The sequence below is a fragment of the Eschscholzia californica genome, unplaced genomic scaffold (assembly GCF_041429995.1).
Source record: "Eschscholzia californica isolate CP2 unplaced genomic scaffold, dmEscCali1.0.p SCAF_1, whole genome shotgun sequence".
Taxonomy (NCBI): Eukaryota; Viridiplantae; Streptophyta; class Magnoliopsida; order Ranunculales; family Papaveraceae; genus Eschscholzia; species Eschscholzia californica.
The window spans coordinates 32,796,849-32,818,408 of record NW_028238198.1 but is presented as its reverse complement, the minus strand read 5'-3'; the positions used below and the strand labels follow the sequence as shown (position 1 = coordinate 32,818,408).

The 21,560-nt window shown below is 35.0% G+C and overlaps 3 protein-coding genes, 1 non-coding gene and 1 pseudogene across 6 annotated transcripts; 3 read left to right on the top strand and 2 right to left on the bottom strand.

Annotated features, from left to right (window-relative positions):
* The first annotated feature begins 791 nt into the window (after positions 1-791).
* Positions 792-3,645, top strand: LOC147566191 (nuclear transport factor 2-like). The gene is made up of 8 exons (XM_086652681.1): positions 792-821; positions 1,149-1,336; positions 1,430-2,194; positions 2,704-2,791; positions 2,880-3,001; positions 3,124-3,189; positions 3,278-3,494; positions 3,544-3,645. Exons 2-7 carry the CDS (start codon positions 1,151-1,153, stop codon positions 3,356-3,358), a joined length of 1,308 nt encoding a protein of 435 aa, XP_086508807.1. The 5' UTR covers positions 792-821; positions 1,149-1,150; the 3' UTR covers positions 3,359-3,494; positions 3,544-3,645.
* Positions 3,646-4,379: 734 nt separating this feature from the next.
* LOC147566190 (protein CHLORORESPIRATORY REDUCTION 7, chloroplastic-like) lies at positions 4,380-5,970 on the top strand. Its single transcript, XM_086652682.1, has 3 exons — positions 4,380-4,579; positions 5,216-5,343; positions 5,463-5,970. Exons 1-3 carry the CDS (start codon positions 4,513-4,515, stop codon positions 5,733-5,735), a joined length of 468 nt encoding a protein of 155 aa, XP_086508808.1. The 5' UTR covers positions 4,380-4,512; the 3' UTR covers positions 5,736-5,970.
* Positions 5,971-7,404: 1,434 nt separating this feature from the next.
* LOC147566189 (alpha/beta hydrolase domain-containing protein VTE7-like) lies at positions 7,405-11,736 on the top strand. 2 transcript variants are annotated; one of them, XR_015230373.1, is made up of 11 exons: positions 7,405-7,810; positions 7,913-8,007; positions 8,107-8,204; positions 8,297-8,346; positions 8,815-8,910; positions 9,994-10,083; positions 10,167-10,259; positions 10,408-10,503; positions 10,594-10,672; positions 11,167-11,310; positions 11,396-11,736. XR_015230373.1 is itself a non-coding variant. In XM_086652680.1 (11 exons), exons 1-10 carry the CDS (start codon positions 7,562-7,564, stop codon positions 11,305-11,307), a joined length of 1,074 nt encoding a protein of 357 aa, XP_086508806.1. In that variant the 5' UTR covers positions 7,405-7,561; the 3' UTR covers positions 11,308-11,310; positions 11,396-11,736. The 2 variants fall into 2 exon arrangements, 1 of the variants encoding a protein (XP_086508806.1); XM_086652680.1 differs by having other exon boundaries at positions 10,607-10,672.
* A 340-nt stretch (positions 11,737-12,076) lies between these two features.
* LOC147566188 (protein CANDIDATE G PROTEIN-COUPLED RECEPTOR 2-like) lies at positions 12,077-14,955 on the bottom strand (annotated as a pseudogene). The gene is made up of 6 exons (XR_015230374.1): positions 14,487-14,955; positions 14,047-14,238; positions 12,895-13,057; positions 12,643-12,745; positions 12,468-12,549; positions 12,077-12,343 (listed from the first exon to the last, which is right to left on the bottom strand). The product of XR_015230374.1 is annotated as a protein CANDIDATE G PROTEIN-COUPLED RECEPTOR 2-like (transcript).
* An 82-nt stretch (positions 14,956-15,037) lies between these two features.
* On the bottom strand, positions 15,038-15,111 carry TRNAR-UCG (transfer RNA arginine (anticodon UCG)). The gene has a single exon. It is a non-coding gene; the product is annotated as a tRNA-Arg (tRNA).
* Between the last annotated feature and the right edge of the window lie 6,449 nt (positions 15,112-21,560).

The following is a 21,560-nucleotide window of genomic DNA, read 5'->3' as shown; positions in this document are numbered from 1 at the left end:
TACTGGTAGTAGTAATTGTTTGTATGAAGAAATGTACCCTCTAATTAGAAAAAGAAATTGGGATTTATCTTTGATCTACTGGAATTTTGGGTTTTAGATTGAGTAGGATTAAGGAACCTAATTGAAGAAATATGTATTAATGATATCTTGGAGAAGTTGAGTAGTCAACCGAGAGACAGAGAAGAGAGAGGGTTTGATACATAAAAGATGGAAGGGGAGATGAGGGTTAGTGAGAGGGATGAGTTGCAAGATTTGGTAAATATGAGAAGCAACTGTGAGGATCCTTTCTAAGATATAGAAATGGAAAACTGATGATTGTGGTTTGTGGAATTGGACAATTAAAAAGACGGCAGTGGAGAGAAGCAATGGTAATTTTGTAATTATATACAAGTAAAGGCCCAATTTCTGTTGGTTTTCATTCTCCCTTAACTTAAGGAGGAGGCCAGCGGTATCTTTTCGATGACCGTTGATCTCTCGAAATCCACGGCTACAAACTCGAGCTCATACATCAGGGTATGAGCTCGAGCTCATTAAATCACCCCCCAGAATATAGGAGGGTGGCCGAATACTTTTGGAAAGAGTTCAGGGACCTACCTATAAAATCTCTATTCTACCTATCTATTAGAGATTTTGTTTTTTTTTTTGGAACACTTATTTGTAAGAGTTGTAATAGGTTTAGGAAAAAAAATAGAATCAGAAATAGTTTAGGATTCTTTTCAAAAGAAAAGTAGCTTAGGATTCTAAATCACTATTATAAATACAACAACTGAAGTCCAATCAAATTTATTCTTCGGTCTTTCTTTTCAAGGATTACACTAAAAGTATGTTTTTCGTTAGCTTTTCACGGTTTCGTTATAGTGTTATATTTTGTTGTTCTATTTTCATATTTTACAAAGCACAAGTAGGGTTACTCAATAGTAGGTTTTTCTTCTATATCTGGATCAGTTCAAGTGCACCTAATCTAATTTTTCGATGTCAGAAATTACTTGTTCGTAATATTAAAATTAGAGTACATATAAACCACTTCACGTAGTTTCTTCTTTATTATCCTTTTAGGATTTAGAACTACGAACTAGTGTTTTTTCAATCCTTAGGATTTAGGTTTTATATAAATTTTCTCATGTATGTTAATTTCTTTTTCTTTGCAGATATGACAACACCAAAACCGTGTTCTAAGTTTATTTCGTGTCCCCGTAAAATATCGGAAGAATTTGAGAAGCATTATTACAACGTGTTTCATAGTTCTCCCGAGTCACTTCATATATTTTATGGTGATTCAAGTGAACTTACTTGTCCGGCACTAAATGGCGTTGTGACTACATTCACAAATATTGAAGTAAGTCTTTTGATATTAAAGTTGAACTTTTGTATCTGAATCTAAATAGCCTGAGTCAGATACTTATTCTCCTAATGATTCGTCTATATGCAGGCTATTAAAGAACACTTTGACTCCATGGTCCTAATCCGCTATAAAGCGGATATATTAAGTGTCGATGCATATTTGGTGGAGTTGTGCGGGGTATCTCTACTAATAACTGGTTCGTTAACGGGAGAAAACAATTTCAAAAGAAAATTTGTTCGGTCAGTATTCCTACGCCACGGAGAAGGTTCACTAGGAACAAATTTCATTATTAAACATGAAATTCTAAGGTATGTTGATGGACTTGAGGAACCCAGACTCTTACCGATTGAGGTTATAACTGACGAACCTGCAATATCTACAATCTTGACCACTGGACCTTCTGAGGAAGATCTAGCTAATGACGTACGGGAAATAGAAGAAGTTCAACTAGAACTCCTACTGTCTCAATTTAGTGATGAAAGCTTAGAAGATGGAACAGATGATGAGACGGAAATTATGGAAGACCATGTTAATGTGGAAAATCAAGTAAAGGAGTATTTACAAGAAACTGTCGAAGTGGAAAGCCAAGAATCTCTAGATAATGAGAGTTATCTAGTAGATCATCAATCGGCATTCGAGAAAGATCAGCTAATTGTGGGAGATCATGCAGAAGATCAACATGAAGTTAAGAATTCCCAATCGAATGAGTGGCCCGCAATTGTGAAAGATTGGAATGAATGGCCCACAATTGTGAAAGCCAAGGTAGACACACCATCCCTGGATATGGAGGAAACAAATTCGAAAGAAGATGCTTCAAAGTCTTCTTATGCATCAATGTTAAGATCAATAAAGGTATATTCTATAGCTTATCAAGTAGAGTACGATGTATGTCAATAAAAAAAAATGAAGTACTAAGTAGTCGATAAGTAAGGGTCCAAATAGGGCCTAACCAACCCTCATGAGTACTTTAGGCTTCCATCGGGGTTTGGCCAGGAAGAGAGGTCGGTAAACACGCTAAACACTTAGCCTCGTCTAAAAAAATCTGGTCAAAAAATGAGTGAGCCCATTTCGGGCTTCAAGCACCCATGGGCTGTTTCAAACTCGGTTGAATGGGTCGGATGGGTCCTGTGGTCATTCATTCTCTCATTCCTATATTCTCGGTTGGATGGGTCGGATGGGCTTGACCTAGACCACATTAAACTTCTCTTTTGGCCAGTTTAGGTGCCACCTACTCAAAAGACCTAACCAACATATAAGAATGAGACTAGTTACGGCTATATAAGTTAGGTCCGTGGAAATATTCTTATGCAATGCAGATAAACCTTAGAAATTAGATGAAATGAATGTTGTTGCACTTGCAGGTGCCAAATTCTGTAGAAAATCCTGCAACAGCGAAGGTTGCACCAGTGCAACTAAATGCTCCTACAAGTACTAGTAAGAAAAATTTAGGTATATTCTCCAACCTCCATTTTGATCTTGATGACATCTTTTTAATTTCTTTTATGTTTTATTTACTTCATCTGTCTTTTCATGACAGAGCATGGCTACTCCATACAAATTGAGAGGCTGCCCCTTAACGTTACGGTTGCACAGATTGCCAAAGAGTTCGAGACATATGGGCCTATCATGCCTGGTGGAATCCAAATTGATACCAAAAGGGTATGTGGACATCATCTTCTTCTTTTTTCCTAACTTGGCTTTTCTTTTGTTATTACCGACTTAAGAGGACATCGCATCCTTAATTTCTTATTTCATTTCTTGAACACAATTTGTTATAACAGAGAGACGGGCGCTGCATTGGTTTCGTGAAATATAAATTGCAAACTTCTATGGAAAAAGCAATCAAGGTACATATATGTCTACTTTTTATAAGACCCTTAATTAAGTATGTAACTTTTACCATATACTTAAATTTAAAGTCTCTATCTTTTTCAGGCTAAACAAGTCAGTGTTGGTGGACGCTTAGCAACCGTCACACGAAGGAATATCTCATCTCGAAGCATGTTCAAATACTAATTACTTCTTCCATAGAAGGTGGAACTTGGAGTCATGGGAATTATAATGGTGGCCCAAAGAAGCCTTAAATCTTTTGGCAAAACCATGGATGGCCAAGACTAATTACACTATTGGATACCTATAATTCTTTGGCCTTGTGATCCTCTTTCTTCTTTTCTTTCATTTTTTTTTTTTGAAATTGGCAGTGTGATCACATACAACCTGACTGCTATTGTTTTTTTTTTTTTCTCTAAATGTAGTTTCCAGCATAATGGCCTTTACTACTAATAATAGATACGTGAAACTTCTTAAATTCCTTATAACTTTCGCGGATTGTTTATCATGAGATGCTGCCATTACACGGAACAATTTTCGTTGCTGTATATTGTTTAAAAATTGAGCTATAAGGAGTAAACACATAGATCTTGGGCAAAAAGATGTAGTATAACTATTTTCTTTTCATCTAAATTTGATATTGATACATTACGAAATCTTCATTCTTTTGTTATTCATCTTTGTTATACTATATCTATTTGTAAGAGGGGTGAAACTCTAGAGTCTCTGATTCATTTTTTTTTCTATTAGATATTCATTGTTGAGTACTTGAGTAGTGAAAATACGTAGAGATAGTAGGAAGTAGAGAGATGGGTTTAGTTACAATGTTTTTCATGAATTGTAAGTAGGTTCATGGAAAGTTTGAATTCTTTATTGAGATCTAATAACTTGTTATATACTTTTTTTCTGATAAAGGAAGTGTTTACACATCTTATATAAAGACAATCTGGTCTTTGTTATAACATATATACACATGCAACCAAACTCTCGTAAGTTGATGTGACATCTTATTTACGAGTAATTTTCATTTTAAGTTGAAGTTATAGATCTTCGGCAAAATATATTAAAAGACACGTCGTCAATTAATTGAGTAAGACCAAAACGATCACGAGGATTTGTTCCAATAAAATGGGGAAAAGGCCAAAATTTGTGGGGTGCAACGAAAAGTTATTCACATAAATAATAAACAAACCATGTTTGTGAAGATATTGTTTATCTTGTTATTTATCTTCAAAGTTTTCTTTTTGTGCTTCTGTTCATTTCCTTCTTCCCAACTATCACATTTTTTTGGCTAAAGATCTTGGACCAGAAAAACAAGGTAACTAACTCTGCAAAAAAGTATGACAGCAATGAATGGAGCTTTTGAGAGACAATTAGTAAGTGCTGGAGTAGTTCATAACTTCAACTGTAAGTTACAAGCTCTATTCTCCTTTATTTGAATATAAGTTTCTAAGTTGATGTTCTTATAGCCCTGTCGGTCCTTAGCCGAACGCCCAAGGCAGGGGTTTAGCTAGTAACTTGGTAGACTCGACGAAGTTCTTCAATTGAACTATGTGAGTTTGGGTCTTTTCTTTTTGGGTTCATTGCTGCAAAAATTGCTGAGTTTATAGTCGTCAAGGTAAGGAAACCAGTGGTAGTGATGAACCCTAAATTGTTCAAACCCTAAATTGTTCAAACCTAAAATGTGGATCCTTGTATCTTATTGAATCATTTATTAAAATCAAGATACATTAAACATAATCCATAAGAACTATATGTTCATCTTTAATTTGAAGTCTAAATAGAAAACCAATGGTTATTATCATCTTGCTCATGAGGGATTAGTTGACATAGAAGCCATCATTCTACTCTTAATTCACATTGGACTAACCCTGAAAAATGAGCTTTTGGCAACTTCGGAATGTACCCGGTAACCTGTCCTAGCTCGCTCGCGCCTTGACTAATCCAGAGAACCCATGGACACCAGAGTTCTTACGGGCCACTCGACCTATCATCCTCCACATATTTACTTGAACAAAGACCCTCCTTTTTTCGCCTGTGCAGGTAAAGAATCATCGAGATGCTATAATGGAGCTTCTTGTTTGACCCAAGTAGCTAGGACTAGCTACACATTTCCTTCACTTTGCCTTGGACTGCTAAATAAAATGGCTAGTAGGACCAATATGCATAAGGTAAAGCTACATTCCCAGCTTAAGAAAGCCTACCCATTTCTTGTTCTAGCATTTTAGTCAGATGTAGTTACGTAAATATCATCTTAATTAATACCTGGAGTTTCTTTTCGCGTTTCTAGGTTTGTGCAATAAGGAGGAGAAGATCATATCAACAAACTGATACTTATGTTTTAATTGAACCTGGTAAGAATGAGGAGTTTGTTTCTGAAGAGGAGTTAAAGATGAGATTGAAAAGTTGGCTAGAAAACTGGCCAGGGAATAACTTACCACCAGACCTTGCTAGGTTTAAATCAATTGATAATGCTGTTTCTCACCTTGTAAAGTCTGTTTGTGAACTTGAACTTGATGGTGAAGTTGGTTCAATTCAATGGTATGAAGTTCGATTAGAGTGAAGAAGATTCAATCAAGTTACATCACAATTTTATAAGTTTTCGTCTCTTTCCATCTCTTATTTGTGCTCTGTGTAACAACTTATTTTTTGTACTCGACTTTGTCAAGTGTTAGAGCTCATTGGAGATGACTTTGTTTGAGAATCAGCTTACAATGTAAAGATTGTTGAAGACTACAAATATAAATGTTGAGATGATGCGAGATAATGCTAATACGGTGTTAATTTCCTATTCAAAATTAAGGCTGGAGTATGCTCGACAGTGGCGTGGCTGAAACTTAAGGGCTCTGTGTGGAGTTTTATTTTGGGCCCTAATACGATATTGTAAGAAAAAATTACATTGTGCAGGAATAACAAAATAATCGAAAAGAATTTATATAAAAGAATATCGAAAAATGTCATCACTCGAAAATTTATGTGGAATTTATGATACTCTTAACTTGTGCTGAGTAAATGTTCTACGAGATCACAGTGTTACAGACACCCATATTCCAACCAATAAGATTTGTTGACCCCCTCAACCGAGATGGAATGCTTATGGTGGTTCTAGAACCAATGGGTACAGGGTGATTATGGAAGTGGAGGTAGTGGTGATTATGGAAGTGGAGGTAGTGGTGATTATGGAAGTGTAGCTGATGGTTCACTTCTTCTGGCTGTTGGATCTAAGAGCGTGAAGTATTCGACCCTTTTCTCTCTTTCATATGATGATGAATACCTTGTATGACTGACTGGAGGTCCTAAGGATTTGAATGGACAGAGTATTGCATCGACCACTGTTTTGGAGTCGCTTTCTACGATGAATCTAGTAATGCCCATTAGTTTTGTTAACTCTACATCTAAAAGGAAGCCTGATGTTTCAGTAAATATAATTGGCGTACTTGAGATATTAATCGAGTTACCACCTAAAATAAAACCCGAGACATCTCTGGGCTCTGGCTGTAGTCTCACCAAAGGCTGACACAGTACCATAACCATTGATATTCCACACGAAAGTACCCATGTAATATTTGGTCTCAATGTTATGTCAATGGAGGTAGAATAGTGAGCCGATGGAAGTAAAGCTAGATCAGATTGGTACATTTCCTCCGTACCCATACATTTCCTGTGTCACGCCTATGTCCCCCTCCCAACATACATTTCCTCCGTACCCATAGCTAAGTCCAAAAAGAAGACGTACAAAGCGGTCCTGTGATACGCCTTTGTCCCCGTCCCCGTTCCCCTCAACTCATCCCCCCGCCAATAAACATTTCCTCCCTACCCAAAGAAGAGACCAAAAAGAAGACCTACAAAATGGTCTGGTTACACACCTCTGTCCCTCACCTAATACACAAAACACAGTCCAAATACCCATTTCCTCCTTCCTCAAAGTAGAGTCCAAAATGAAGCTTACAAAGCGGTACCGTGGCACACATCCGCTCCTCTCCACCTATATACTCGGTTATTTCTTTTCTCCAAACTTTTTTTTGGTTTTTTCTCCATCTTTCACCAATTATTTTACAAATTTGCTTTTTGTGAAAAAAAAGAGACTTGTTTCCTCTAAAATTTGACAATTTAAAAGTGGGAGAAAGCGTGGTCGGGGTATTTTAAATTAAAAGTTGTTCCTGAGATAGAGGTTTTTTGGCCTAATTCTTAGTCACGTGAAGGAAACTCTTCCATTCTCCAACATGTCAATCAAACAATGAACTTTTCTTCTTAGGGAAACGGTTTCCGTTTGTAGGAAAAGTGGCCATCAATCAAACACACCCTTAAGCTTACAAATAATTAGCTTTTTTTGGTTATGTGAAAACTGTTTTTGGTTTTTTTCTCTTCTTTGCCAACTAGTTTACATTCATGTCAGGTGAGACAGATCGACCATATCACTTAACAGCAGTAATTTCAGTAAACCCCCCATTAGAGAAACTGGTTTGTGCTACAACAATGCATTCTGCTCCAGTAATGGCAGCTGATCTTTCAAGAAATTTGAGTAATTTTGGGGTTTCTGGAAATGGGTTTCCATCGTTTCTTCCTAAAGAAGTTGAGAGAATTAAAGACCCATTTGCTCGAATGTTGGCTACAAGAATTGAGAGACTTCCGGTTCAGGTACTACTACTACTAGGCCTCATTTCATCTGGAAATGGGTTTGCTTCTTTTGTTCATGTATGGGGTTTACTAACTTGACAAGTTTATCTGAGATTATTGCAGATTAGTTTTTCAGAGAAACCCATCCTTAGTAGTTGTGTTCGGCCATTAATGCAGCAGGAGACAAATCCAGTGGTTCTTCTACATGGTTTTGACAGGTATAAACTAAATTTACATGTTTAATGTGTATATACACTTTCAAGTTAGTTGCTTTTGCTTGCTAATTCCCAATTTGTTTATACTATTTTATTATGTAGTTCTTGTCTAGAATGGAGTTACACATTCCCATTGCTTGAGGAGGCTGGTTTGGAGACATGGGCTCTTGATATTCTTGGGTGGGGTTTCTCTGATTTAGGTCTGTTTGATCTTAGCTCCCATTTGGATTCAGGCAGAATTAATATCTTATCTGATCTTGATGTATCCTGCTTCTATTTCTTATTATACTAGGTACACTTCCGTTATGTAATGTGGAATCAAAGCGTGAACATCTCTATCAGGTATTACTTTTCCTCCATTGCAGTAGAGAAATGAGGAATTTTTGTGGAGACCGGGGATGGTTTATTTCGGTTACTCTAATTGATGGTTAGACCTTGATTATGTAGTGCATATACAGAAATTTTTAACCTATTAACCCCGCTGTCCCTCGGCTAGGCTCAAACTCGGGTCTCAAAGAATCAACAGTGAGATCAACTTCTTAACTTTTATATCCATCAAAGCCTTCATAATGCATGAATTTCTCATTTGGCTAGACATACGATGTTGCCTGATTAACTATCTTAACTTATCCAGTACATAAGTTGGGCAAGTCATCAGTAGCTTCCGTTGCCTCAGTTAACATGACAAATCCTTAAACCTCGGGTAGGGGGTGGCCAGTCAGACCATCGATGGTGGATAGTTACCTCATAAACTATAAAGCTTTCGACTTTTGATTGCCTAACCTAGGTTTTATCTTACCTCCACCGCAGGTATGGAGGTCTTACATCAGAAGGCCCATGATATTAGTTGGACCAAGTCTTGGTGCTGCTGTGGCAGTTGACTTTGCGCTCAATCATTCAGAAGCTGTAAGTGTTTCTTGTTAGTTGTATCTCGGTTCTTCTGTCATTTTCTTTTCCACATAGGTAAAAATCTTGTTAAATCCAATCTGTAGTTTACATTAACCTCTTATTTCTTGTCATAGTCCCCTTATTCTGTTTCACATGAGTTGAACCTCAGGCACGAGTTCTCACAGGGGTTCGAACTCAAGACCTCCGTTGCAGGAAATGGTTTTTACCATTAAAACTAGCCAATTTTTGTTAGGATTGACCAAAGTTGTAAATTACTTTCAAGGTTTACGTATGTGTGAGCAGCAGTCGCCCAAACGACCAGGACGAGCCGAACATTAGTTGGCTCCATTGGAAAATTGATCAGACAAAATCGGTTGACTTTGGCTTCGGCTTGGAGATTCAAAAATAGAATGTTTTGAGTTTTGACTCTGAAGTTTACTTTATAACATTTTTGTCCTCAAGTCAAGTTAATGAAAATTGGAATTACCAAAGTAAACAAGTCAATAACTTAAAGCAAAGTCCATTTTTTTTTTCTCATTTTTGGTTTGTTTGATTGGACTGATCAACCTAACTCAATCAAACAACCGAACACGGCCGAACTTAGTTGGTTGGCCCTTCGACCGGCTTGACTTTGGTGGGCGATTTAGCCAAACCGTCATTAATTGGTACGGCTTCAGCTTGACCCAAAATTGTCGAGAACGAACCACTGCTCACCCGTAATTTTAAGTGTTAGAACATACATTGATGATCTATTTCCTACAGGGTTGCTACTTGATCCATATCAAGTCTGTTTTCATCCGGCTGAGTGACTTTTCGATTATGAGTCCACATGATTTTGTGCAAGAGTTCAACTCAGTCTGCTCTGACCTGGGTGTATTCACTTCGGAATTGACTTTGATTTCGACGGAGTTTGTATTGTCTCATTCTGGCCATATGACTAGCCAAGCACCCAATGGCTACTGACATGTTAACCTTGATTGTACACTATTAAGATTTAATATAAATGCCCTTCATAGAAAGATTAGCAGAATTGCTGAAGCTGATAAAATTCTCTAACTGAGATAATACAAATATTTTTCGTCTTTCTTTTAACTCTTAAAGGTTGAGAAGCTGATCATAATTGATGGTAGTATCTACACTGAGTGCACAGGAAAGTTATCCAGAATGCCAAGAACATTAGCTTATGCTGGGGTTAGTACACTCCTTCCACTGTTACATTTATTTTGGGAGTTACATTCTATTTTACTTTTCTGAAACGCCTAACGATTGATTAGGTATCTCTGTTAAAGAGCGTTCCGTTACGGTTATATGCACAATCCTTGGCCTTCCATAGAACTTCATTTCAAACCATCATCGACATTACAAATGTGAGTATCTGATTTTAATCTACTTGTTTTTGGAGTTCTGTTTATGAAAAAATATTTCTCAAAATGATGTTATTTCTATAAGGGTTCTTTATGTGTTACCCGGATAAGATAGGATCTAATGTGTTCTCCTTATTCGATTCTTTTCTAGGTTAGTCGCTTACATTGTTTGTTGCCTTGGTGGAAAGATGCAGCAGTTGATTTTATGATGAGTGGTGGCTATCAAGTTAGTCAACAAATAAAACAGGTAAATATCAGATATTAACTTCCAAAAAATGTTGACTACTTTCGTCAAGAATGGTTAGCATAGAAATTGATTTTCTGATGCTACGGGTAGTTATATCAAACAGATAAAGCAGGAAACACTGATCATCTGGGGTACGGACGACCAGTTTATCAGCAACAAAGATGGAGTGGTTAGTTTTCTTATTTGTCTGAACTTTATCAAAATCTTATTATCGTTTGAGATGTTCTACTAAATGTACTTGTGCTTCTTGATCTTGTAAACCATTTTGTACTATATCTAGGAATAAACCCAGAAAAGTTCACAAGTTTGCCATTCAATATTTCTAACTCACCTATTCTCGAAGTGTTCGTTTTATAAATTCATGAGTTGTTCATAGCTTACATTTCTAGCCAAGATGTAATCATGTTTTCAATTCGAGCAAGACAAAGACTAATAGCACACTATATGAACCACAGTGATGACTGACCACATGCTATGTAGTTGATTGTGTACATACGTGCATGCCACTATAGCAACTTGTAATCGATATGCTCTCTGATACAGCATGTAGTTGTTACATCATGTAGTTGTTAGAAAATAAACAATGTATTTGACATGAAGTGTAGATGCACGGAAAGTTTCCGTTGTTGCGTATGACTAAGATCAATTGTTTTTTCTATGCAGAAGCTTAACTCTGAACTGCCAAACTCTACTCTGCATCAAATTTCAAATTGTGGTCATCTTCCTCACGTAGAGAAAGCGAACTCCGTCTCCAAGTTGATCGTGGACTTCGTTCAAGGTGGTGGCAAGATAAAACCCACTTAACAGGTTAGTCATCTACGACAATTTGAGATTTGGTTGCCAATGGATGCAGAATTTGTTGGTGAATATAATGAAAGTATCACCTCTACAGGGTTTTCATACATCTTCGACGGAGAATGTCTTCTACAAAGAATACTGGTTTCGGAAGTCACACTTCCGTCCTATTTTTGTGATTTACAAGGAGATGACATTGTCTCTACAAGAAGTTTGATATTCAATAATAGTTCCATGGAACAAGTCTCAAGAAAGAAAGAATGTACAGGTGACAACAATACTAAGTTAGGTATATTAGGGAAGGAATAGTAGTGTGAGTACATTTTCTCTATAAATTAAGAGTAGGTTGTCATGGGTTTGTGCTTATTGAGGACATACTAGTCCAGAAACTTTATATATGCCTTCCTCTGCAAAAGCAATTAGCAGAAGCTCCTAAAAGTGCAAGAGAATAGAGAGAGAGAGATATGGTGGTGAGTGGCGGTTCGGTGGTTGAAAATATGGTGGTAGGCGGTGAACGGTGGTTGAAAATTTTGGAAGTTGTGGTAGTGAAGCTGATAAGATTAAGATTAGGAGACAAAAATCAAGAAAATAATGTTTTATACTAAAAATCATGGCACATTGAATGCATACAATTGAACATCCATTAAGAAAAAAAAAGGAAACAAAAGCCCGTTTTGATCTAATCATCCTAATACTTATAGGAACTCACTTTGACTAAACATGTTGACCTTTATGAGTGTCCTACTTCCCGATCGCCTCTTGCAAGAACAAGACCGAATGAGAGAACTAAAATTGTTAAATTTTTACTAGAAATTTCTTCATACAAGCAACAACAGACATCTGATACCAACTAACATTACTTCTATTTACAATGTATAGAAAAAGATTATCAGGAAAAAGGGAACGAAAAGACATTACAACCAAAGAAGGGCAGAGTTGTCCTCATACTTTCCCTCGTAAATTACATTTTAATCCCAATCGTCGTCAAAGAATCCTGCTCTTTCATCTCCGAGTAATATGCACTCTCTAGATGCATATCGTCCTCCTAAAACCAACAAAAATAAATAAAACATCAACCTCATTTGTTGTTTGTATAGATTTAGGATCTATTCCCCCCATTAGTCTAAAAGAAAAGCATTGGAGAACTCAAACAGAAGTTGTTTAATAACCTGGAAAAAATCTGCTAAGAACGTTAAGTATATAAGAGGAAGGTAGAAAGCGTGATAGCAGATTGTCGTCAAATTGTACAACCTGAAGAAGGGGAACGCAAAATACTTCAGAATTATATACTAGAAATTGCAATAATTCCGAATTAGTTTTGCTTCAAAGATGGATCTGACATACCAAAGACCAAAGAGAGCTCCAGTTCCCAGAAGCCCAAAAGCTAAAAGTGCTATAGCATTTAAGGAAAGCATCGCGACAATGTACTTGTAGAAAGCCGGTCTTGCTGTAGAGAGAAGAGTAAGATCAAAACTAGTAAAGTAAATTATGCAAAATGGGAAATATATATATATATATATATATATATATATATATTCACACAAACATGATATGTATATATATATATAATGGGAAATAAGACACAAGCATACTCACCAGGCAATCTCTCTCTCCATGTTGAATGGTACATGTACAATATAACTCCGTAAACAGTGGTAAGAACTAGTCTGTGTATCAGTAGTAAACCCCATTTCGCCTTACCCGTTGTTTGCTCAGTGTCTATAAATAGAGGAACTCCAAAACCGTACATATAAATTGCCTGCAAAAACAGAACTGTGCTAAATAGTGTATCGAGTACTGAGAATTCTCACGAAGTACAAACTTTTTTTCTAAATTTTAGAATCAAAAGTCTGAATGGAAAACCATATTTTATGTATCAATACTAAGGTGAATAATTATTACTGGCCGAATTGAAAACCATATTTGATGTACCCAGAACCGAAAATTCAATTTTTTTTTTCTATGGATTAGGGATCAGGTACATGCATAAAATGTACAAAGGGATCGGTTTTGGTTCACCATCCATTGTCTGATTTGTGTGAATTGGAGGCGTATAAAATAAAAGGCACAATCACGTTTCCAGCCTTTAAATGCTGGAATAAAAATCATGTTTTTTCCTAACTAATCAAAACTATCATAGATAATTTGTCTAGCATTGTATTGTGTTTTCTTTGGATCCTTACTCAACAAATTCACGAAGTACATGAAATTTGGCAAATAAAGTCTGTATAGAGATAACGATTATCTTGTGGTAATCGTAGAGATGGTATGTCTATGAGCTGATTGAATAATGCAAAAAAGCTTACTACTGGAAAAGTGGAAGCTCCCCAGACCTCAAATACTATCTCCAATAATTCCAAACGGAAAGTTCGGTCTAAGCTTTGACGTGTAGGGATTTTACGTTTAATTGAGAGGCTCTTTTGGACACTTTGAAAGTGGTGACCATCAAGTCTCTTTCTTGTTTCAGTCCTTTGTTTTCCTTGTCCTTGTTTCACTTAAGCTTGCTACTTGTTTTAAGTGGGTCTCTTGTGCACGAGCCCTATATTGCTCGTACGTAAACTCCCCTTGTTTCCCAAACCAAGAAGAACATAAACTAATAGTAAAGTTTGATATTTGTATCTAACGATCAGGTTTTGAGCAACCATGTATCTAAATCGTGCTTATCTGATTTGATGATTATGATCAAAAGGTCATCATCAAAATTAAACAATAAAAACGAACGATGGACACACAGATAAAAAGATTTACCTTGAGAAGCAAATCGGCTCCATCGATTATGCCCGAGATAACAAAAGTACGAGTTAAAGCTTCCAAACTACTACTATAACTTCCTTGGAGCAGAAAAGCCAATAAGCTAATTTCCAAAAACAACATTCCAGATGTAGTAAATAATGATAGAAAATTCCAAATTGATTCCTTCCCAGAACTGCATTCCCATGCCTGAAACACAACAGAGAGAGAGAACAATAACTACTACATCAGAATAACGTTTGTTAAGTTTGTGATCATCCAACTCAGAACCCATTGCGACCTAGACATTATACTTTTGGTTACTAGATTACCTTTCTCCAATGTGGGACTATTCTCGCAAATATCATAAGCAACAAAAATCACAAGTTTCATCTCCAGAGGAAGAATGAAAATTGGAAATAAACAAAAACTGATACACAAATACTATAATGGAATACCTGAAAAGAACACCAAGCAAGATTGAGAAAGCTAACAAGCCAAACAAGCCCATAATAAGAAATCATAATAAAAGATCGGCCATGAGAAAGCTTTCTGAAACTCTTTCTTGATTGATAAGCCAAGTATCCAATGAAGATAACAGATGGAACAACTAAAGCAACATTATACAATAAACCATGACAATTAAGAAGCGGTGAACCACTATCATAATCCCCAGCTTCCTTTGTCGGAACCGGTGATATAGAAAGATTAGACTCTACAAGTTCTCTCATTTCTTAGATGTGAAAATAACACGCATCAGGAAAACCCTAATTTCAATTTCTGATCAAAAATTGGGAACCATAGATTAGAATTCAAAATGTGTGAGAGAGAAAGAGATTGAAAACAAAGAAGAGTTGATTAATGGAAATATTGAATTGTCCAAGATTATCAAAATCGATTTTAACGTGAAGTTGCAGACAAATTAACAACTTGTTATGATTCAAGAGGAGAATTTGATTCGTTTTTCGAAGCCACTAAACAAATATTGAAAGTAAAAAAGTTAAAATTCCGACCACAGTGGGAGTCGAACCCACGACCTTTTGATCCGAAGTCAAACGCGCTAATCCACTGCGCTATGCGGTCGTTTGATGATTCCTTAGACTTTCTACACTATTAAAGTTTAGAAGATTGTTAACAATTAGCCCTTTTAGTCCCTGAGGTAGTTATTCGACTCATTCGAGTCTAGGTGAAAGTAGTTCAATACTTGTTCAATCCTCATTTTGCATTTCGATATTGTATTCTCGTGATGTAATCACTGGTACGTAATGAATAAGATAACTCTTTGAGTCATATTTTACAAAAAAAGAAAAGATTACCCTTATTGAGCAACATCAATTTTTTTGACAGTGAGAATAATGCAAAAATTTTGCGCTTCAATGTCGGAGTCTTTCGTACATAAAGATAAAGTATATTTTAAGGAATGTGGTACCACCCATTAAGAGATACCTACCTTGTCTTAAAGCTAGATTTAGAAAGTTATGAGACCATTTGTTCCATAGTGTGGTGTCTGCAATAGAGCATTTAAAAGACTTATTTCTATTGCATGAGGACCAGAGTGATGTAGTTCAGTGTACAAGGTAGCACGGTGAAATCACAACAACGAATAAAAGAATCTCAAAAACTATTTGCGACGAAAAAAAGAGTGTAGTCGTGGTGTAACAAGTAGCAACCAGTTAGGCAAAGATGGTACAAAATGATTAAATGTAGAACCACAAATAAAATATATTATTTACGCATAAGTCAGCAAATGAAAATGTTCCGTAACAATGAAAAGAAGTGTAGCAGTGGTGTGCCTAAACATGAGAAATGTGAGCCTATAGTGCTTACGTTGGTTATAAACACTATGATAAACGACCAATCTGATTCTGCTCGATAACTCTAACTCCGTTGTTCAAGAACGTCAATTCTATTTGAAAGATGCGTTACTTAAGTTATTTGTTTTTCAACGTTATTTGTTTTTTGTTCATTAATATAAAGGGTTAATTCCGTTTTGGCCCCCGATTTGTGACCAAATGGCCGTTTTGGCCCCGAATTGTGTCCGGCAGTTCGTTTTGGCCCCAAAAAATTCCTAAATGGCCCCAAATTTTTTCAACCTCCCAATTCTACCCCCATGGCATTTCTGTAATTATTATTTTTTTCTTTTTCTTTTTCTTTGTCCACCTCATCTAACAATCACCACATCACTCTGTCCACCTCACCCTTCTTCTCCGGCGAAAAGTTGCCGGCCGGAAAAAAAAATTCTGGCCGGCCACCTTTACCAAAAAAAAAAAAAAAAAAAATTCTTCATTTCTCTCTCTTCTTCATCTCCTTCTTTCTCTCTCTTCTTCATCTCCTTCTATCTCTCTTCTTCCTCTTTCTTTACCTCTCTTCTTCCTCTTTCTTTACCTCTCTTTCTCTTTAACCCCTCTCTCTCTCTCTATAATTCCGGCGAAGGAGCGGAAACCAGACCTTCAAGGTCTGGTTTCTACAACCAGATCCCGGTCTGGTTTGAAACCAGATCGGGATCTGGTTGTAGAAACCAGACCGGGATCTGGTTTCAAACCAGACCGGGATCTGGTTTCAAACCAGACCGGGATCTGGTTTCAAACCAGACCGGGATCTGGTTTCAAACCAGACCGGGATCTGGTTCAAGGTCTGGTTCTCCGGCGAAGGGGCGAAAGAGAGAGGGGTTAGAGAGAGAGAGAGAGTAAGAAGAGATAAAGAAGAAGAAGAGGGAGAAAGAAGGAGATGAAGAAGAGAGAGAAAGAAGGAAATGAAGAAGAGAGAGAAATGAAGAAGATGAAGATTTTTTTTTTTTTTTTTTTTGGTAAAGGTGGCCGGCCGGAATTTTTTATTCCGGCCGGCAACTTTTCGCCGGAGAAGAAGGGTGAGGTGGACAGAGTGATGTGGTGATTGTTAGATGAGGTGGACAAAGAAAAAAAAAATAATTACAGAAATGCCATGGGGGTAGAATTGGGAGGTTGAAAAAATTTGGGGCCATTTAGAAATTTTTTGGGGCCAAAACGAACTGCCGGACACAATTCGGGGCCAAAATGGCCAGTTGGTCACAAATCGGGGGCCAAAACGGAATTAACCCTAATATAAATCCAATGATTATACAATTCTTCCGAAGAGAGTTTTTATGTTGTGCATAAAAAGATTTTTCCTTTTAACATTCCCAAACATCATCACTATGAGCTTGATCATACTCGATACCAAGACTATTCTCTCCCTTACGCTTGGTGTTCCTCTTTAATAAGTGAGGATAACGGTCAGGTTTTAAATAAATCTTATAACTTCGTCTAACGTAAAGAATAACAACGACATTTTTATTATGACGACGTATATGTTTGTGACTTGATATCGGTTCTATGAAAAAGTCATAATGACAGACTTTTCTGTAGCAACATAAAAATCAGAATATTCAGGGCCAAAACGAATGCAACCTAAAATTTTAGTGGGTAATAGATTAACTATGTTAAAGTTATTGCAACGGTTTATAATCCATATGACCCGTTGCACGACACAATTCACTAAGGTAATTGAAAATCCAGTATCTATTCCCTATACCAAAATTATTTACCCGGTGTAACAAAATTTTGCATTTAATATCTGACAATGTCATTTTGTACGTATAAGTGTATGTTATTTGAAAATCCAATATTTATTCTCTATACCAAAAATTATCTACCCGGTGCAACAAAATTTTGCATTTAATATCTGACAACATCATTCTGTAAGTATAAGTGTATGTTATACGAAATCACTTTAATATGTATCCGCGTGAGGAATTGTTGACGTCTGAGCCAAATTTGTATCGGGTTGACTCGTCAAAACTAAGAGATCTACGCATAATTGCTTTCATCCTATTGAAATCTTAGTCGAGAGCTCAAATTGCTTAAATATGATCATGGATAAAATACGTACTAGCGGTCGAATTTGTGCACTTAAAGTGGGGATCAAAATTAAGAGGTGAAATATTCACTACGGTGTTCCATCTGCTTAAACAAAATGATCCAAGGGCTCGACAGTGCACGTCAGATACACTTCAGACAACAAACCGTCTAACTGACAGTTCGTTAAGTAATGCATTACTTAATTATTTCTAGTTGCTCTTATATCATTTTCTAATGCTCTCTCGTCTTAGTGTTTTAATCAGATAGAACGTAGATAAGGCACGGAAATAGAGAAAGCATGGAAGTTAAAAGATGTGCGACTCTTCAATCTCTTCCTTCATCACCCTTCTTGATCTTTTCTCCTCTCTTCTTACAACAAGAGAGGATGGGTCGAATCTCTCATTCTCTCTTTTAGTCCATTGTTCTTTGAAATTGTAAACAAAGCGGTGCTAAAAGAAGAACAAACGGAAAAACAGAAAAATTGAAAGATGCTCGCAGTTTGCCGAGTCAGAAGTGTAAGTCGGGTAGTGTAAAGGTGTATTGGTCAAAAATCGGGGTCGTAGCAAGACATGACCCTGTCCATCACCCTTTGGTGTAGCAGTTGGACACCCCTCTTAAGTCCACGAGGTCGTGGAATCGAGTCTCAGTGGAAGCAATTTGCCATCAAGATTTATCCCATGTAATTTAGACAATATATAAAGTAATAATATAATAAATTTGTCGAATTTTAGACATCTTTCATGTTGTCGGACTTTAGGTCACTTTCACTATGGTTTAAATTAAGCAGTTATCGTGCTCATCACATCTTTATGATGTATCAATGCCTTGTAACGACTAAAAATGACAGCCGATTTCCTAAAAAAGAAAAACGAAACATAACCCTAATTTATCGTGGCCAAATTTGTAAGTTCTTACACATGTGTAAGTTCTGACCATTGTAAGAGGAGAGTAAGATGTAACTAGACAATTGTACCTATAATTATATAGAAAAAAGGAAAATTTGTCATAGGTGGGTTATAATGAGCATTTAAAATTCAGTTGGATTTAGGTCTTCCTATCAAGTACGGGGGAAAATCACATTAAAACCCATCAAAACAACTTAAATCTTCCAAAAAGGAGTACACTTCTGGATCACCAATCAATTAAAAAAAAAACCATTTTAAACGTGCAGGAGACCGAATTAGTGAATTACCCTCTTTTGCCAACCTAGCTGAGTTTTGATACACTGCTTATGTTTGCTTAATAAAATATGCTCTCAATTCCAAGTATGACACGTGGTATAGATTTTTAGACTCCTGTCAGTGTCAACACACTTATATAGTTCTAATTTGAATTTATTGTTTTCTTTTAGACTATTCATTCCTAAGAAATTAGGTCTCAAAATCCGTTTTTTTGTGTTCTTTTTTGTTACATAAATCCATTTTCTTGTTGGCTATGGACTATGGTAAAAGCAAATCCAGTTTTTTCTATTAAGCTTGTGTTTTTGACTTCTTGGTGGGATTTCGTAGATTCAAGCCATGTGAAAATTGTTCATTTACAGCAGACTATATATAGAGAGTTGAAGCGAAAGAATAATTTATAAATTAATTCCCTACGAAAAAAAATGTAATATAGCCGGGTGCACCCAAATTATGTGCAAATCGTTCTTTATACTAATCTTCAGTTTTTCCCCTTTTTTATTCATTTTGTTAATACGAAAACAATTATAATCATGCATGTTACATGGTCATAATTGTTTGTAAAAGACTAACATTATAAAGTTGAAAACTTGTCATTAAGAAAAAAAATTGTCGTATTATTGTTATTTATTTTTTTTTTATTATTTTTGAATTGTGTTGAGACCAATGGCAGAATTCTTCTAACTGCAAGATCCATCATTTTTTTTTGGCTTCAACTCCGGCTACAACGTCCGCACAAAGGTACATGAGAAAACCTCAAATAAATTCATTCATGATTTGCACAAAATTTATGCAGAAAATATAAGCCTACAAAATTCTGACACGTATTTTTATAACAAATAACATAAAATTAGATATTGACAAAATTTAAGAGGCCAAAACAGATACAAAGACTCCCTCGTCCACTCTCCTACTAGCACAAGGGTATTTTAATTTTTTTCACGATTAAAAAGATTAAAATACCCATTACCTTATTAGCCATCTAAGCAATGTAGTTTATGTTTCAACAAAAAAAAAAAAAAAAAAAAAAAAAAAAAAAAAAAAAAAAAGCAATGTAGTTTACAAAAGAGTGCATGAAGGGGGGGTAGTGGTTCAGGACATTGGAGGACACTCAGAGACAAAATGTTCCAGAGACATTTCAAGACATTTCGAGACATTTGTCCGTAGACAAAATATCTTTATGGACATTTCAGGACATTTGATTCATAGACAAAATGTCTCAGAGACATTTCAAGACATTTGGTTCATGGACAAAATGTCCTGGGGACATTTCAACATATTGAATCCATGGACAAAATGTGTAGTGGATATTATTATTATTATTATTATTATTATTATTATTATTATTATTATTATTATTATTATTATTATTATCTCATCATTGAAGGATAATTGGTAGACATTTATTATTTTAATATTATCATTATTGTCAAACCATATGAAATAATATATTTGTACTCATGTTTCAATAATATATTTTTCGACTTTTGTGGACATCTGTGGATATCTGAGGACATTGATGGCGGTTGGTAGACATTTATTATTTTAATGTAATCATTATTGTCTAATCATACGAAATAAATTTGCCCTACTACTTTGAAAATATATTTTTCGACTTTCGTAGACATCCGTGAATATCCGTGGACATTGATAGATATTTAGTTGATATTTATTATTTTTAATATTATTACCGTCTTACCATATGAAATAAAAAAATTAATTAATATTTCCAAATATATATTTTTCGACTTTTGTAGACATTTGTAGATATCTGTGGACATTGATGGATAATTGGTAAATATTATTATTTAATATAGTTAAATATTAATATAATAATATAATAATAATATAATAATAATAATATAATATAATATAATATAATATAATATAATATAATATAATATAATATAATATTATAATAATATGATTTGATAATAATAATTTTTTATTACCTTCCTTACTCAAATATATAATAATAATAATAATAACAATAATATAATAATAATAATAATAATATAATAAGAATAATAATAGTAATAATAATAATAATAATAATACAATAATGAAATAAAAATAATTAATTAATATTTCCAAATATATATTTTTCGACTTTCGTAGACATCTGTAGATATCTGTGGACATTGATGGACAATTGGTAAATATTTATTATTTAATATTGTTAAATATTAATATAATAATAATATAATATAATATAATAATAATATAATATAATATAATAATATAATATAATATAATAATATAATATAATATAATATAATATAATGTAATAATAATACAATAATATATTAATATATTAATAAGATAATATTATAATAATATGATTTGATAATAATAATTATTTTTATTACCTTCCTTACTCAAATATATAATAATAATAATAATAATAATAATAATAATAATAATACAATAATGTAGTAATATAATAATAAGATAATATTATTATAATATGATTTGGTAA